The sequence below is a fragment of the Cyprinodon variegatus genome, unplaced genomic scaffold (genome assembly GCF_000732505.1).
Source record: "Cyprinodon variegatus isolate N-32 unplaced genomic scaffold, C_variegatus-1.0 Scaffold217, whole genome shotgun sequence".
Classification (NCBI taxonomy): domain Eukaryota; kingdom Metazoa; phylum Chordata; class Actinopteri; order Cyprinodontiformes; family Cyprinodontidae; genus Cyprinodon; species Cyprinodon variegatus.
Window position 1 is genome coordinate 641,686 of NW_015150670.1, and position 16,194 is coordinate 657,879.

At 36.4% G+C, this 16,194-nt stretch overlaps 3 protein-coding genes across 4 annotated transcripts in view; all 3 read left to right on the top strand.

Moving 5' to 3' along the window:
- tmem107 (transmembrane protein 107) overlaps positions 1-1,524 on the top strand; it is a 2,791-nt gene extending 1,267 nt beyond the window's left edge. The window contains exons 3-6 of one of the 2 annotated variants that reach the window (XM_015380547.1): positions 231-298; positions 372-472; positions 999-1,095; positions 1,218-1,524. In XM_015380547.1, coding sequence (XP_015236033.1) covers positions 231-298; positions 372-472; positions 999-1,095; positions 1,218-1,287 — 336 coding nt within the window. In that variant the 3' untranslated portion in view covers positions 1,288-1,524. Of the gene's footprint in view, positions 1-230; positions 299-371; positions 473-839; positions 937-998; positions 1,096-1,217 lie in introns of both variants that reach the window. The other variant, XM_015380546.1, reaches the window with a different exon arrangement.
- Positions 1,525-3,420: 1,896 nt separating this feature from the next.
- krtcap2 (keratinocyte associated protein 2) lies at positions 3,421-6,770 on the top strand. The gene is made up of 5 exons (XM_015380540.1): positions 3,421-3,557; positions 5,484-5,638; positions 5,799-5,862; positions 6,047-6,113; positions 6,209-6,770. The coding sequence occupies exons 1-5, from the start codon at positions 3,554-3,556 to the stop codon at positions 6,327-6,329; spliced, it is 411 nt and encodes a 136-aa protein (XP_015236026.1). The 5' UTR covers positions 3,421-3,553; the 3' UTR covers positions 6,330-6,770.
- Positions 6,771-8,818: 2,048 nt separating this feature from the next.
- Positions 8,819-10,001, top strand: LOC107088405 (protein S100-A1-like). Its single transcript, XM_015380550.1, has 3 exons — positions 8,819-8,969; positions 9,507-9,661; positions 9,754-10,001. The coding sequence occupies exons 2-3, from the start codon at positions 9,524-9,526 to the stop codon at positions 9,913-9,915; spliced, it is 300 nt and encodes a 99-aa protein (XP_015236036.1). The 5' UTR covers positions 8,819-8,969; positions 9,507-9,523; the 3' UTR covers positions 9,916-10,001.
- The last annotated feature ends 6,193 nt before the right edge of the window (positions 10,002-16,194 follow it).

The following is a 16,194-nucleotide window of genomic DNA, read 5'->3' on the forward strand; positions in this document are numbered from 1 at the left end:
TATCTATCTATCTATCTATCTATCTATCTATCTATCTATCTATCTATCTATCTATCTATCTATCTATCTATCTCTCTATAAACAAAATCCTTTTAATGTCCATTGTATACATGAACTACATATTGACCATCAGTCATTTAGAGATCAGAGAGACGTTATTGTTCCAATCATATCCAAATATCTAGTATATTTGAGAAATGGGCATTTGATTTATAATGTTTTCATTACAGGAAAATAATGTGAAAGCTTGTTTACCTTTGGATTTTACCCAAGAGGAGTATGAAACTGAGGACAAAAAGTAGGTAACAGTTATACAGACATATTTAACAGCATTAAATACACACCCATCAATATTCTGATCTTTTTTTCAGGTTGTTGGTGGCACTGGGAGTCACCCTAGGTCTGTTTGCAATAGAGCTGGCTGGTTTCTTTTCAGGAGTGTCCATGTTCAACTCCAGCCAAAGTCTTCTTTGTATCCTTTACTCTGATGTGACTCTGTTTTATTTATCAAGCATAAAATTTATACTTATCAGTATATCTATTTTTCAGAAGGTTTCTCCTGTCAGTTGCTCTTTCCTCTCAACAAACTCGATCTGCTGCAGCTAGTGACAATGTGAAAGTCTATAAACATCTCCAGTACAGCAAAAGTAATCAGCTTTATGAACTTGAAAACCAGGAATACTTTAGGACTTATGTTAAAATTTGTATTTGTAAAATAAAGTTAACTCTCTTTAGAATTACTAAGCACAGCAAATATAGATTAAAACTCTTTCCTTTAATCAGTCAGTTGAGATCCATAACTATCACGTTGCTTATATTTGGCACTTCACCTGCAATAGCAACAGGAGTCCATGCCAGTGCCTCAGTGGCTCTCCTTTTCTTTCTCTTTGAGCAGTGGGAGTGTGACATCTACTGGTGGATCCTTGCATTCTGCAGGTTAGTGTTATAGTTCTGTTTGAAGAAGAGATTTTTTTTCCCTGACGTATGTTTTCCTCAAGCATTGGCTGCCCATTGCAGCGCATCTGTGTCCTTGTCCTTCTTTGTGTTTGAAAAGTGGGAATGCTGGACATATTGGGTGATCTTTGCCTGCTGCAGGTTGGTGTGCCTTTAAGCTGGTGTGATGTAAATATTTCCTTTGGAGTAAAGGTTTGAATGTTCATAAGCCCTGTGATACTACAATGGTTTTAATCATATTGATGTCCTTGTCTTGTTTACAGTGTCCTACCAGCCTTCGTGGAGGTTCTTCTGTTCATAGCAGTTTTTGGACTGAAGAAGAAACCCTTATAAAAACGATGGGACATTAAAAAGTGTTGCTTTTGTTTTGTTTTTGACAGCATTAGTTCTGTTTTGAGTCAAGCTGGCAGAGGATATGTGACATATACAGTAATGGTCTGAAAATAATTATTTAGACTGAAGTATTAAAAATAGTTGCTTTTTTTAAACCTTTGTATGTTACATAACCTGTTTTTGTATTTTTCTATTTTTAATAAAATCTAAAGTAATTATTTTCAGTGCACTTTCTTTTCAACTACATTAAAGTATTATATGGAATCCATATAATATCTTAGGACTTAAAAGTCTGATGCATACAAGGGTGTAACTTTGTGATGAAAATTGGTGGGGACACTTGGGTGGGGGCTGATGGACCTACAGTTACTAAACCTGAACGCTTTCATTAGGTTTTTGTATTTTCCATAAATGAGCTCAAACATATATTTATTGAATGCTTTCCTGCTGTTGAGAACACAAGAGAACCATAATACACAGATATTTATATTTATAGATAGATAGAGAGATGCCTTTTAATGCATTACATATATAGGGCCCAAAGACATTAATGTATATAAAAATAAATAAATAAAAGCTGATTCCGATACCAAAATCGATAAATCATGCTTCCCTAGAAGTACATTTTCAATTCCATCAATCCAAAAAAATATGGATATGCTGCATTTTAAATATATCATTTTTTTTTTCTTGTAAACTTTCTGGTAAACTTGGAGATATATTTCATTTCATGTTTCATATCCCAGTAAATCTGTTTCACCTTTAAATCTGCAGCTCTCCCAACTTCTCTGTGAGCTCTATTTAAAAAAGATTTTTGAACCTATTTAGTAATATAATAATGCCAGAAACAAATTTTCAAGATATGTATAAGATCTACAGTCTGATTCTGTTTGTACAATAAGAAAACATGGGTTAATTTCAACCTGTAACTGACTCAAAATACTCTGAACACAGATAGCTGCACCCAACTCTGTTACCTTTGGCTAAAGTACATAAGCGGAGGGGAAAAAAAGCGAAAATAATTGGTGGGGACATGTCCACACAGTCCTTCAGAAAGTTACGCCTGTGGATGCATAATACACGATCTCTGGTCAAGAAATTACGTTCAACTTCTATACGCTTCCTTCTATCTTACATTGGATAGTTGCAGGAAGTTTTCAGCCTCATCAACCTTCTTTTAACAACTATTATCTGTCTAGTGTGACATTAAGGCTAGGTAATAAAAACGGAGTAAAGTTTAGCCATAATAAACTGTTTGGCCAACATAAAATCGTTGAGATGTTGCAGTTATGATCGAGTAATACTAAGCTTACAATGGGTAGAGGAGGTTAGACCAGACAGGATGGTGGTGTGGACAGAATCCAAAGCAGTTTTAGAAAGTATTCAGGGAGAAGGAAATGATAGAAAAGATTTAGTTTTAGAAATCCAGCACAGTCTATTTAGATTATATAGGGGTGGCATTGATATTTGTTTATGTTGGGTTCCAGCACATGAAGGTGTAAAAGGCAATGAAAAGGCAGATATATTAGCAAAAAGAGCTTTACAGGGAACAATAACAATTACAATTCCTTTTGGGAAAAAGGAAAGGGGAAGGTGAATCACTTATTAAGAGTAAAGAAATAGAAAAATGGTAAAAGAGATGAAACCAAGATAAGAAAGGAAGATGATTATATAAGGTACAAAAATCAGTATTAAATAGAATTATTAATGAGAGAAACACAAGGAAGAAGTAATAATAATCAGATTAAGAGTGGGTCATACCTATTTAAATGACAATTTATATTGAATAGGCGAAAAAATAGAGATAAATGTGAAGGGTGTGGAAAAAAAGAACGTAGAACATGTATTGATGAACTGTAAAACATATGAACATGAAAGGGATAAATTGAGAAGGATGGTTGAAAGGAGAGGCAAAGAATGGAGTCTTAAAGGAATATCGGGAAATGAAGGAAATATAAAGGATATTCACAGATTAAGGAAAGCATTATTCATTTATCTACAGAATAAAAAATGTAAAAACAGATTTTTTTTTTTTTATGTAATGTTGCTACGCACTCATGTACAGTAGGTGGCGGTATGAACCTTAAAGTTGCTTGCGATCCGCCATAATAGAAAAGAGGAAGAAGTTATGGTTTGGCTCCGCCCATCGGTCCCTCAGGTTTTTCCATTCCGGGTCATTTTTGGTTCCGGCTAAATTATCTGGCTTTGCGAGGGCACTTCAAATTACTCCTCTTTCAGCCAAAGAGTTTATAATAAACTTCAAATCATGGGTATGTATTTTTGAGTCTAATCTGCAAAGCGGTTTCATACATGTGTTAGATTATTAGGTTTTCTTAGATTATATGGTCCCACTGTAAAGGTAGCCCATGCTTTTATTGAGCTAACGTGAGTAGCTATTGTAAAAGCGGAAATTATTCATTTGATTAAATTAAAGTATGCTTTTGTAGAAGAAATAGAGTATATTTGCTGTGTGAACACTGTACACAGAGTTGTTAAAATGATCGAGTTTGCTGCTGATGTTCATGATTTGGTTTAAACGTCGGAAACCTCTATGTGAGAACAGTGACGTGGCCTAAAGAAGAGCTTTCAAATTAAAATTAAACTTTGGTTTTTCGGGCGATACAATGATAAAATCAGAATATCCATCCCCTTCTTCCCTTATTATTAATCCATTAGTAAATACTGCTATTTGAAAATGGATTTTATAATGATATTTCGAAATGGAGATATAAAACACAGATCATAAATCTGGTTCTAAATACCTTTCCTAATCACACATTTAAAAAGGTAATTCCTTATTCCATTTTGATTTTTCACCTTGCATTTTTAAATACGTTTTGCACGTATTCGTTTATTTTTTTCTTATTTTATTAACCTTTTGAACCAAGTGTGTCAGGAACAAGAAACGCCAATAGGAGAGCTGCTTACATCTGCTTATGATTGGTTTTCAGTGGTTTTTGTCATGGAAAAGGTAAATGGAGGGGCTGCAGTAACAAGAAAATGCTACTGCAAATAGGATTTGATAATGCAAGAGTAAAAATGTAGACTGTCGACATATTATAGAATTTACACATTTTAAATTTCAAGTCAATTTAAAACATTTAATTTGAAAACACTTTTTGAATTGGACTTTTAATTGTATGACTTCAATGTTATATCTCAAATTGCTGTTTTTGACTCTCTTGGTCCTCCACAATCCTTTGACATAAAAAGAAAAGCCGTGAACCCAAAAAATAACCACACCCACTATCAATCATGGTGCTTGGAACCCATCTTTCAGGGATGTTTTTCAGCATTCTATCACAATAAATGGTCCAACAGAAAAAGAGCAATGCCTTGGCACCGGTGGATATTTCAGGACAGCAACGAACCAAAACGTGTAGCAAAATTGGTTGAGAGGTGACAGAAAACATTGAGGTTTTTCAGCATCCAAGCAAGAGTTGTGACTTGAATTCAATTTAGAATGTGTGAAGGGAACCAAAGATCAGGGTGATGGCATGGAGACCTTCTGCTCTAAACGAGTTGGAGCTCCAAGAGAAACAACCAGGAAAAAATAGTACAGATGTGCAAAAAGCTGGGCAGCAGCTTTTCTATTTTTTTATTATTTTTTTTTCTATTAATCTTTGAAAGGTGTATGAGCGTTTTTGGACAGACCACTTTTGGTTCAAATGTAAATAAAAACCAAGAAATATGTATTTCTAAGTAAAACATTTTTTATATCATTTAATCATCATCTGGGAGACACCTGTCATATAAGCTCAAACAAATTCTGGCTTGTTAATAAAAGTTACTCAAAGTTGAACTGACTGTATAGTTGGAAATGTATTTGATGTTTTAGCTATTTTAGCATCACAGCACCAGCTCATATTGGTTTATTAAATAATGCTGTTAAATGGAGTAGGTTTGATAACTAGTTAACAAAACTCAACTAACTATAGTTGTCTAATGATATTTGGTCATTTGTATATAGGTCAAGTGAAACAAATACAAATCTGGCCCGAGATGCCAGCTATCAGCTGGAAACTGGAAGCTTTCTGTAAAATTCACCAAAGACCCTTAAATGGAAGGTGCTGCAGTCAACAGCTGTTTTTCTGCCGACAGAGAAAAGCAATAACATCTGCTCCTCCAAAATTTTTTCTTTAAACTCAATGATTATGAGTTCTATTCTTTCCTAATCTGTTTCCTTTCCTTTAAAGCGGTGAACACAGGCACTTCTCTGGTGCTTTCCAGTCTGCTTTCATTGCTGGTTTTTGCGGGGATGCAGATGTTCAGCAAACAGCTGGGATCCACAGAGTGGCTCACCATCCTCGGAGGGTTCCTGGGCTCGGTTCTTTTTATCTGCTCCCTCACTGTATCCTTTGGATGAAACAAAGTATGAAAGAGTTTCACCCAAGTTTAAATTACGTGGAAATTATTTTGGAAACTTCTGGTTGTCATAAAATTGATGTGCTTGTCAGGGTCATATAAGTGCACCAATTATGTGAAGTTTTGCGCCTTAACTTCCTTTCTAGGCATTCAACAATCTAGAAAACCTGATGTTTGGAAAAGGATTTCAGGCCAAGATCTTTCCTGAGAGTAAGTGATGACATAGTTAAAATGTCATGTTTTCCCTTCCAGCTGGATTTATATTTCACTTATTTAAATAAATTTAAATTGATTTTTTATTTTTTTTTCCCCACTATCTTTTCATGCATAATAACGTATAAAAGAGGGTGTATGTGATGATTACATTAAACATACTCTTTGCTTTTGCTTTCAGTCCTCCTGTGCCTGTTTCTCTCCCTGTTTGCCTCTGGTCTGGTGCATCGTGTCTGTGTCACCACCTGGTAAGTGGCTCTTCTGCACAACAGTGCATCTTCATATTACCTTTTTTTGTTTTTTACTACTTGCCCCCTAATACTTTGTCATTTTCTCCTCTCAGCCTGATCTTCTCCCTGTTTGCCTTGTATTACATCAACAAGATATCTGCCGCCCTCTACCAAGCAGCTGTTCCGGTTGTAACACCTGCCAAGGCTACCAGCAAAGGCAAAAGAAAGAACTGATCAACATAAAGAAAGTTCCCAGTAAAACAGTCAAAACTTGGTGCAAGTTTTCAAACAAAATGAATAAATACTAAAGGTCAAAGGAAAGGCCTTATAATAAATCTTCAAACAGATCCCTACATTCCATTCATCCCGGTTTTCCAAGCACTGGCGGCTGAAAAGAGATTCTTACATCCTGTCACATTTTCTCTTCATTTAGCAGTACATAAAGCTGCTTTTTTCTCTCATATTTTGTAATTAAACATTGTGAAAAACTTCCAAAGTGTTGACTTTCTCTCTGAGCATTTCTAGTATGTGGGTAGAGCTTGGGTTGGGCGTTCAGGAGGCTCAGCAGGTCAATGTGCAAACTTTAGAACATGTAAGACTCCCTCTCTGCAGGCATCTTCTGCCTCTACCAATGGCAGATAAAGGCCACATGCCTCAGAAATGTTTGAACAAGACTATTCAGTTAGGAATTTGTTAGTCTAGCAAGGAGGGATTTGAAGGAATGTGTTGGTTTTTTTCCTCATAGCAAAATGAAAGTCTTGCATGTAAGTTAATAAGTGAAATATCTATTTATTAAACATGAAACATATTTTGATTATTTGGTTTTGATGATTGCAGTGAATAGAAAAGCCAATATTCCCTTTAAAAGTGTATAAAATTGTATAAATATTAGTATTTACAAATATGAAAAAGATTTGTAAATCCAAATATGAGTTTGAGTGCCGAAGGAATGGACTGCTGCTGGAGCTTTGAAATGCCATCATACATTGACATTTGCTGGAAATGAGCTTCAGCTGTTGTATAATTAAAGCCATTCTTGAACTCTATAAGGTGTCAAAAGTGCTTAACCTAGGTTAACAAGATATAGATTGTACTTTTGCTTTAATTTTAAACATTGGGACATTGATTTTCTATATGTGGGTTCCAGGGTTAATAAAATAAACAGAAATAAATGATTGCAATTCATCAGTAATGAATTTATTATCTCCAGGCTTTAGCAAGGGACACAGGTTAAGCTCAACTGGGTCTTTCAAATGTCAATGCTGCTATTCATTCTATCAGATTGGGTAAAAAATTACATATTTTGCTTTTGGTCATTAAAGTCAATGTTTTAGAGTGACCTTTAACAAAACCATGCTTCCGTTTCCATAATTATCCTTTGGGCAGAATGAAAAGGTTTGTATGAAGTGGGCTAAAGTTCCATCAGCAGAAATATGCTAGAATTCCAGCAAACAGTTTGGAGAAGCTTGTGGAGAGAAACACATAATTGATTCTATGAGATTCTGAATAAACGTGAACTTTTCAATTTCAGAAAAGCTGAAAAACAATATGTCTCAGCAGTTACAAAAAATATATAGATAGTATTACTAAGTCAAATGATCCTAAGTGACCCACAACCCTGAAAGAGTAAGCAGGAGAAGGTGGATGGATGGATGTCTTAGGATGTAGCTTTAGAGACCTAAAGCTGCATTCGAAGACATCTATCCCTTGAATATGGAAGTGAGGTCCCCCTGATAGCGGCTGTGCCTCGGAACTTCCCTTCAGGTTCTTTTCATGGGAGCAAGTTATTTACTACTCAGCACTGTGTCCAGATTGACCCATTTTACTGTCAAGGAATCACTTCCGATGATGATGATGCCACCACTGTCTTTCACAGTGTAGTGACCGTGTGTTCAAGCTGGTGTGCACTGTTGGTTTTCTTCTATACATATTTTTGTTTGTTAGCCATATAGTTGATTTTTATCACCTTGCTGAACACGTCAGGTGTTTCTTTAACATGCTTGTTGTTTACAGGAGCTCCATTTTCCATCTTATCACCTAAAGTGGCATAAAAGCCCCAACCTGGAGCACATTAAGGAAAATACTCAAAAAGTGTTTGTGTTGTCTTTGTTAACTATCTGCAACCTGAAATTTGTTTGTGAAATAGGCATGCTACGATGGAGCATTGGTTAGCGAGCACGACCCATGTACAGAGGCCGTAGTCCACGATGTGGCCAACCCGTGTTCAAAACCGATTTGTGATCCTTTGCCGCTTGTGTCTCCCCCATCTCTCTCAAACCCACTTTCCTGTCAGTCCACTGTACAAAAAACAAGCCACAAGTGCTGTAAAAACCTAAAAAAAAGAACTAAGAAAAAAAATATAGGATTGTTCCACAGTTTTTTTACATAATCTACCACCATAAAGTGTGAAAAAGCAAAGAAATTCCACACTTTTCAAATTTTTCTTGGCAAAAAAAAAAAAAAAAATGGAGCTTACTTGAACTCCTTCTAAACCTAAAAACAAAGAGGATTATGATCTAAAATTATTTACCTCAAAAACGTGTGTATATTTTTCTTTAGGTTATCATGTTTTATTTCACCTTGAGAAATGATGATGAGGCTGTTTTAAAGAGACACCGTCCCTTATTTTCTTTATGAAAACAGATTTAGTTAAACAGTTGTATTATGGACTTTGTTTTTCTGCTGTTACATTTGGGTGGAAAAACTTGAACAGGGATGGTGCTTCCTAAAATTTTTCCACTCCCTGCCTCCCGTATCCCCTCCCTCTCCCTCCTCATCATGTTGGGCGTTTCCTGGATGACTGTAAATCCTTGTTTAAACTATCAGTAACCTCAAACACTCTGCACTGCAACGTGTCTGCTCCATCCTGCTCTGGTAAGGTTCTAATAATTATTTCCACATATAAAGGTCTGGATCACTGTCTTTTTTCCTGGTTTAGTCTCTTTTGGTACATCACTTAGGGTGTTCAGTATCTAGTACTTGCTCTCAAAAAATCAGCATTCTCAGGTTTTGATCTTTCTTCTATGATTAAGATCTGTTTTTATTGTTTCCTTTGAAAGAATGTGAAATAATGAAAGAGGAAGAAAAGTTTAAAGAACGGTAAAAAAGTTGAAGTTTTTCTTTTTGGCCAGAAATGATGTCGACCCTAAAGAATTTGCTTTGAGTGCCAGTGGAACCAACACCCACATCCTCACTGAAGCATTTGTTGGTTTAAGAGAAAACACTAGATCCTGCTGAGCGATTACAACCTCCCTTTTAATTCAGAATGTAGTTTTAAAGACATGCTATGTTAGGTCTAAAGTTACTCCAGCAGGTTTGATTCATTTTCTTTCCAGCTGGATTTTTACTCTCATATAAGTTCAGAAAACTGAAATTCCACCCACCCCTCCCCTTTTTTTCCCCTCCTTTCAGATATCTGTGCTGCAGCCATGACTGAGTTGGAGAAATCCATGGAGTCTATGATTACGGTGTTCCACCATTACGCCAAGGAAGGAGGCAATAAGACCACCCTGAGTAAGAAGGAACTTAAGAAACTTATGGAGGCCGAGTTGCCCAACTTCCTAAAGGTAAGGATCTTTTGTCTCCCATCAGTACTCAGCCCTGTCATCATGAATCAGTGGCTGCATGTCATTTCTTGCTCCTCTCCTGTTTTTTTCAGACCCAGAAAAACCCTGACACTGTGGAACGCATCATTAAAGACTTAGACCAGAACAAGGACGATGAGCTCGACTTTGAAGAATTTGTTCCTTTCGTCGCTGGACTGACAATCGCCTGTGAAAAGCATTATGCTTTGCACCACGACAAGAAGGGCAAGAAGTGAAGAGCTCACCAACAGACCAATGACTTGTTTAAGACTACCGATATTTTTACTGGTTTGAATGAAATATTAAAAATAACATTTGACAATAATACCTGCTTTCTTGATTGTTCTATTTACGTTTGCAACTCTAACTGCATCTTTCTGTCGTTTCGAGCTTGAACACATGCTGATCTTTTAGGGTGGATAAGTTCTTCCAGTACAGGAAAATACTTTCAGATGAACCTGGAACTTTGACAAGTTCCCATCTGATTCACATCATACCCATAAATCCTTTTTATATTGGCAGCTAAGGCAGCTCTTTATTAAGCTGCAGAAATTTACTTTCCCGAAGGCTCAAAAAGATTAACTTCCAGTTTGCCAATAATAACCATCCATGGTCCAGTTTTAACAGGGAACAAAGCAGCAAATTAATATTTTCTCTGTGTTGTATCAGAATTTAGAACATAGCTCCAAATAGGTGTAAAAATAAATCACTAAATTGAGGAGAGTCAAGAAACAGTAATAAGAGGACAAGCAGAAAAATGTAGAGCATAAAGGAGAGGGTTATTAGTTTATCTTTAAAGTGGAAAGTAGCTCTGGTTTAGTGCTTTATGTTTTTTTCTCCTGCTAAAGCCACAGCTGATTGCTGTAGATTGCTGGTGAAGTAAAAAGGTTTTGCTGAAGTTTTTTTTTATTTTTTTTCTGCTAAATGAGATGTTTAATTTTAGCTATTAACATATGCAGACTTGATAAAAGGATTGGTGCATAACTTAGATACTTTTTACAAAAAAAAAAACATTTTTTGTAAAATGTCTTACGGCAACATTATTTTTGGATTGACTCAATAGAAATAAACACTTAGACAAACTTTATTGTCATTTTGTATGAACAGAGTGTATACAAAATGAAATTCTGTTGCATACAGATCACAACAATGAAATGAACAGTTTAGAACAGTGAAATGAACATTACCACTTATAAAGTGTAGCAGTGATCAATATGTAAACAGTGTGGGAGAAAAGAAACCAGTTTAAAAATAATGGTGCAAAAGGCATTGATATGGAAAGATTAGGTGCAAAGCAAAATAAATATGCTGTAAAATGCAGTAGAACATTTATGAGTTGTTTCCTATTTAGAAGGATTATAAATGTTCAGCATGTTGGGAGTCCAAAATAATGTTGCAAATGTAATGCAGAGTCCAGTTTAGAGTTTAATGGTTCAACAGTCTGATGTTAGAGTAGAAAAAGCTGTTGCAGAAACTGTTGGACCTGCAGCGGATGCTGTAAAGCCTCTTCCCTGAGGACAGTCCATGCTGGGGGTGTGACGGGTCGCTGTTACAGGCTCGGGACAGGCAGCACTGGGATGACGTGTACTTAATGGAGGGAAGAGGAGCCCCGATGATCCTCTCTGTTGTCCTCATCACTCTAAACAGGTTTCATAAACTCTGACAGCTAATCAAAACTATAAAATGATTAAAACAAACTTTCACTCAGATGTTAAAGTGAAAGTACATTAAATCAGATATTTATATATGTTATGTATGTCGAATCATTGTCAACAGTGGTTTCTTAGAGTTTTTTATAATGAGTAACTCTCAAATATTTTGCTTCTAAGTACTAGAATGCTTCTGGACATGTAAAACCTTTTTACAAACAGTTTGGGACATTTGCATTCTTAATATTGTCTTAAAAACAGGAAACAAAAAAGAGAAAAAAATGTAATTAATCTGAACTGTGTGTTTGCTTAAAGAATCCTTTTAGATCATGTATTTTTTATTTTATTTTTTTTGCAAAGAGGCCATTGCTTTGGATACATTTACAAGAAGTTCTCGTAAAGTTAGGATACCATGTGGAGTTTCTGCAGGTTTCTCAACAATTCTATCTACAGGCTTCTTTACATTCAGCAAGTTAACAACATAATTTGCATTTCTAACACACTGTATTTTTTTTATGGAGTACTCCATTTTTTTTATGATGCTTAAAAGTATAAAATGGAAAAAATATATATATCATTGAGCACATTGTTTGGCAATTTCCCCTCAATCTTCAACTTCCAACATGACGAAGTTCATAGATGGTAGTAACTATTATGGTTACTCTTGAGTTAAATTTTTGGGGTGTTTCATTTGGAGATCCAGTGAAGATACAGTAAACGCGATAGGCTAATCTATACTTTCCTGGAAGTACCTTATCCTGTTCTAACATCTATACATTACCTATTGTAAGTATTGGCTTCATAAGTTTTACATTGCACAAAGGTTTTCTTCAGCTGTTTCTTCTTCTTGAATTTGTTGTTGTGTAATTGTTTAACTGCTTTTGTTAAAAAAAAAAAGAATTATTAAAAACAATCTATTGGACTTTATTTCCAAATTTGTTGACATTTTGCTTCCCATCCAGGAAGCTTTCTCAATTCAAAATGTCAGGAATAGCATTTGAGGTTTTATACAATAGCCCAACAAAGCCTTGTTTTTTGTTGTTGTTGTTTTTTTAAACATGCAAATTAAAAAAGACAAAGGGCTCCGTCCCTTTGGGATGGGGGTCATTAGGCTTCTTTTGTTAGCCTGCAATGCCCCATACCTGTCTAAGTGTCCGAAAGGTCGGTCATTAAAGGACATTTTTGGCCTGGCTGAATAGGCGAGGTCCTCTGCTCTCCTGTCCAGTGGCTGGGGCTGCGATGATAGCATACAGGACAGCAATGGGCCTTGCCTATTCAACCAAGCGAAACATCTTCAAACTTGGAAATAAAGTCCAGTAGATTGTCTTCAATATTCTTATTTTGGAATGACTATGACCTGGATGACTGAGAATCTTCACCAGCTAACTGCTTTTGTTATTTCATTCTTTAAAAATACCAGACTTTGCACAGTAGTTTAAAAATTGTCTGTCTGATATTTTTACTTTATGCTGACCTTTGATTTTTAAAGTGGACTGACAGAAAATGGGGTGAAGAAGGAGAAGAAAGACAAGCAACAATGGACTTCAGGCTGGGACTCGAAGTTACGTGTGGTGTATCAGGAACTGAGGTCTTTTCTACACTGTTCACATGCCGTAATGATGTGCCATTGTTGAGTTCATGGCACTATCATTTTAAAATACTAAATCAAATGTAACCAATACTCTCTCAGTACTTCAGTAGCCTTTTTTTTNTGGTTACTCTTGAGTTAAATTTTTGGGGTGTTTCATTTGGAGATCCAGTGAAGATACAGTAAACGCGATAGGCTAATCTATACTTTCCTGGAAGTACCTTATCCTGTCCTAACATCTATACATTACCTATTGTAAGTATTGGCTTCATAAGTTTTACATTGCACAAAGGTTTTCTTCAGCTGTTTCTTCTTTTTGAATTTGTTGTTTTGTAATTGTTTAACTGCTTTTGTTAAAAAAAAAAAGAATTATTAAAAACAATCTATTGGACTTTATTTCCAAATTTGTTGACATTTTGCTTCCCATCCAGGAAGCTTTCTCAATTCAAAATGTCAGGAATAGCATTTGAGGTTTTATACAATAGCCCAACAAAGCCTTGTTTTTTGTTGTTGTTGTTTTTTTAAACATGCAAATTAAAAAAGACAAAGGGCTCCGTCCCTTTGGGATGGGGGTCATTAGGCTTCTTTTGTTAGCCAGCAATGCCCCATACCTGTCTAAGTGTCCGAAAGGTCGGTCATTAAAGGACATTTTTGGCCTGGCTGAATAGGCGAGGTCCTCTGCTCTCCTGTCCAGTGGCTGGGGCTGCGATGATAGCATACAGGACAGCAATGGGCCTTGCCTATTCAACCAAGCGAAACATCTTCAAACTTGGAAACAAAGTCCAGTAGATTGTCTTCAATATTCTTATTTTGGAATGACTATGACCTGGATGACTGAGAATCTTCACCAGCTAACTGCTTTTGTTATTTCATTCTTTAAAAATACCAGACTTTGCACAGTAGTTTAAAAATTGTCTGTCTGATATTTTTACTTTATTTTTTCTGTGGCTCTGCTGACCTTTGATTTTTAAAGTGGACTGACAGAAAATGGGGTGAAGAAGGAGGAGAAAGACAAGCAGCAAAGGACTTCAGGCTGGGACTCAAAGTTACGTGTGGTGTATCAGGAACTGCCGTAATGATGCGCCATTGTTGAGTTCATGGCACTATCATTTTAAAATACTAAATCAAATGTAACCAATACTCTCTCAGTACTTCAGTAGCCTTTTTTTTTTAACAAGTACATGATTGGGTATCTCTGGTGAAGTCGGTAGAGGTCATTGCCAGGATTCAGATCTGAATGATAGGTAAACAAAACAAAGCACAAAGATGTTGTAAAATGTTCTTGAAGTATGTACACATCTCTTTTTATAGCTTTGTGGGAAGTATCCATCTCTGGTAATGCCAGCATTGGTGTACCCTATACCATAATTTGAGAACCATGAACTCAAAGCATCATAGAGGGATATAAAGCTATTATTTCACAGTGCAGGCAAAAAGGAGGCAATCAAAGCACATGTAGTGGAAAACATCTTTTAAATTTTCAGTTATAAGTAAATTGAAAAATTCATTCATTTGCTAAATGAATAAATCTTATATTTTGATATGTTAAAATTATGGCAAATACATGGTGTCTCATAATTTAGCCAAAACAGCAACCTAACTTTGAATAGGCTCCAACCAGTTAGAAATGTTCACTATTCTGCTTTATAATAGTTTTTATGTAATGATCTTGGTGCTGATGACTGGCTTGATTGTTCATTCCATTCACCTGCCTTGTTCCACCCAGTTTGTAATTTTTGCTTTTCTGTTTCGCCTGCTCCAGTCTCTATTCAACCTGCCTTCTTCCAGTCATTAATGTGCCAGATTATTCGAGCCTTTGGTGAGTCTTCTAGCGAGTCATAGTGTTTTCTGATTTTCTGATCCTGACCCGTTCTGGACCTCCGAGTCTGCCTGTTCCTGTTCTGATCTATTTGCCTGACCTGTCTTCGGACTCTCGAATGATTCTGCCTGTTGACGATCCTGAAACTGCTTCCTGAAACTTCCATCCATCCATCTATCCATCGAAAAAGATTTTTATATTCTTCGGAATGACTGGGGACTTTCACCTGCATACAGTTCTGCATACAGTATATACACTGTGTGCAGAATTAATAGGCAAGTTGTATTTTTGGTGATTATTTTTATTATTAGGCCACAATTGTGTTCTCAATCAACACAAAAGACTCCTTAATATCAAAGTTTCATATTTGTGGAAGGTGTTTTTTTTTTTTTTTAGATTTGGCCATTTTATGAGGATGTCTGTATGTGCAGGTAAATATTACTGTGCAGAATTATTAGGCAATGTAATAAACAAATATAACAACTCAAATTTCAGAAATAAACATTTGCGACATTCAAAAACAAACAAAAAAAAAACTTTCTTCACAGTGACGCTCAAAAGCCTTCCATCCATAGATTTTGTCAGTGTCTTGATCTGTTTACGATCCACATTGCGTGCAGCAGCCACCACAGCCTCCCAGACACTGTTCAGAGAGGTGGACTGTTTTCTCTCCCTGTAGATCTCACATTTCATGAAGGACCACAGGTTCTCGATGTGGTTCAGATCAAGGGAGCTATGTCATTTTTTCTCCTTTTAGACTTTCTGGCCAGCCACGCTGTGGTGTATTTTGATGCGTGTGACGGAGCATTGTCCTGCATGAATATCATGTTTTTCTTGAATGAAGGCGGTAACTTCTTGTACCACTGTTTTGAAGAAGGGGTCTTCCAGAAACTGGCAGTAGGTCTGGGAGTTGATCTTGACTCCATCATCAACCCAAAAAGGTCCCACAAGCTCATCTTTGATGATACCAGCCCCACCTCTACCTTGCTGGCGTCTGAGTCGATAAGGAACTTGCTGCCCTTTACTGATCCAGCCTGGTGCCCATCCATCTGGCCCATCAAGACTTACTCTCATTTCATCAGACATAAAACACCTTGGAGAAATCAGTTTTCAGATATTTCTTTGCCCAATCATGACGTTTTGTTTTGTGTGTCTTGTTCAAAGGTGGCCTTTTTTCGGCTTTTCTTACCTTGGCCAGGTCCCTGAGCATTGAGCATCTTGTGCTTCTCGGCACTCCAGACATGTTGCAGTTCTGAAATATGGCAGCTAATGGCTTCCTGGCAGCTTCATGCTTAATCCTTCTCAATTCATGGGGAGTTATTTTGCGTCTTCTTTTTTCAACATGCTTCTCGCCCCCTGTTGGCTATTTACCATGAACCACTTGATTGTGTGATGATCCCGTTCAAAAGCTTGGCAATTTCCAAACTGCTGCACCCCTCTGAAAGACATCTGACAATTT

Bases quoted from the DNA above. Each gene is read 5' to 3' on its own strand.
- krtcap2 (XM_015380540.1), top strand. The intron at 5,863-6,046 runs GTAAGTGATGAC...TTTTGCTTTCAG, and splicing joins GGCCAAGATCTTTCCTGAGA to TCCTCCTGTGCCTGTTTCTC. The intron at 6,114-6,208 runs GTAAGTGGCTCT...TTCTCCTCTCAG, and splicing joins CGTGTCTGTGTCACCACCTG to CCTGATCTTCTCCCTGTTTG.
- LOC107088405 (XM_015380550.1), top strand. From the start codon at position 9,524: ATGACTGAGTTGGAGAAATCCATGGAGTCTATGATTACGGTGTTCCAC. The intron at 9,662-9,753 runs GTAAGGATCTTT...TGTTTTTTTCAG, and splicing joins AGTTGCCCAACTTCCTAAAG to ACCCAGAAAAACCCTGACAC.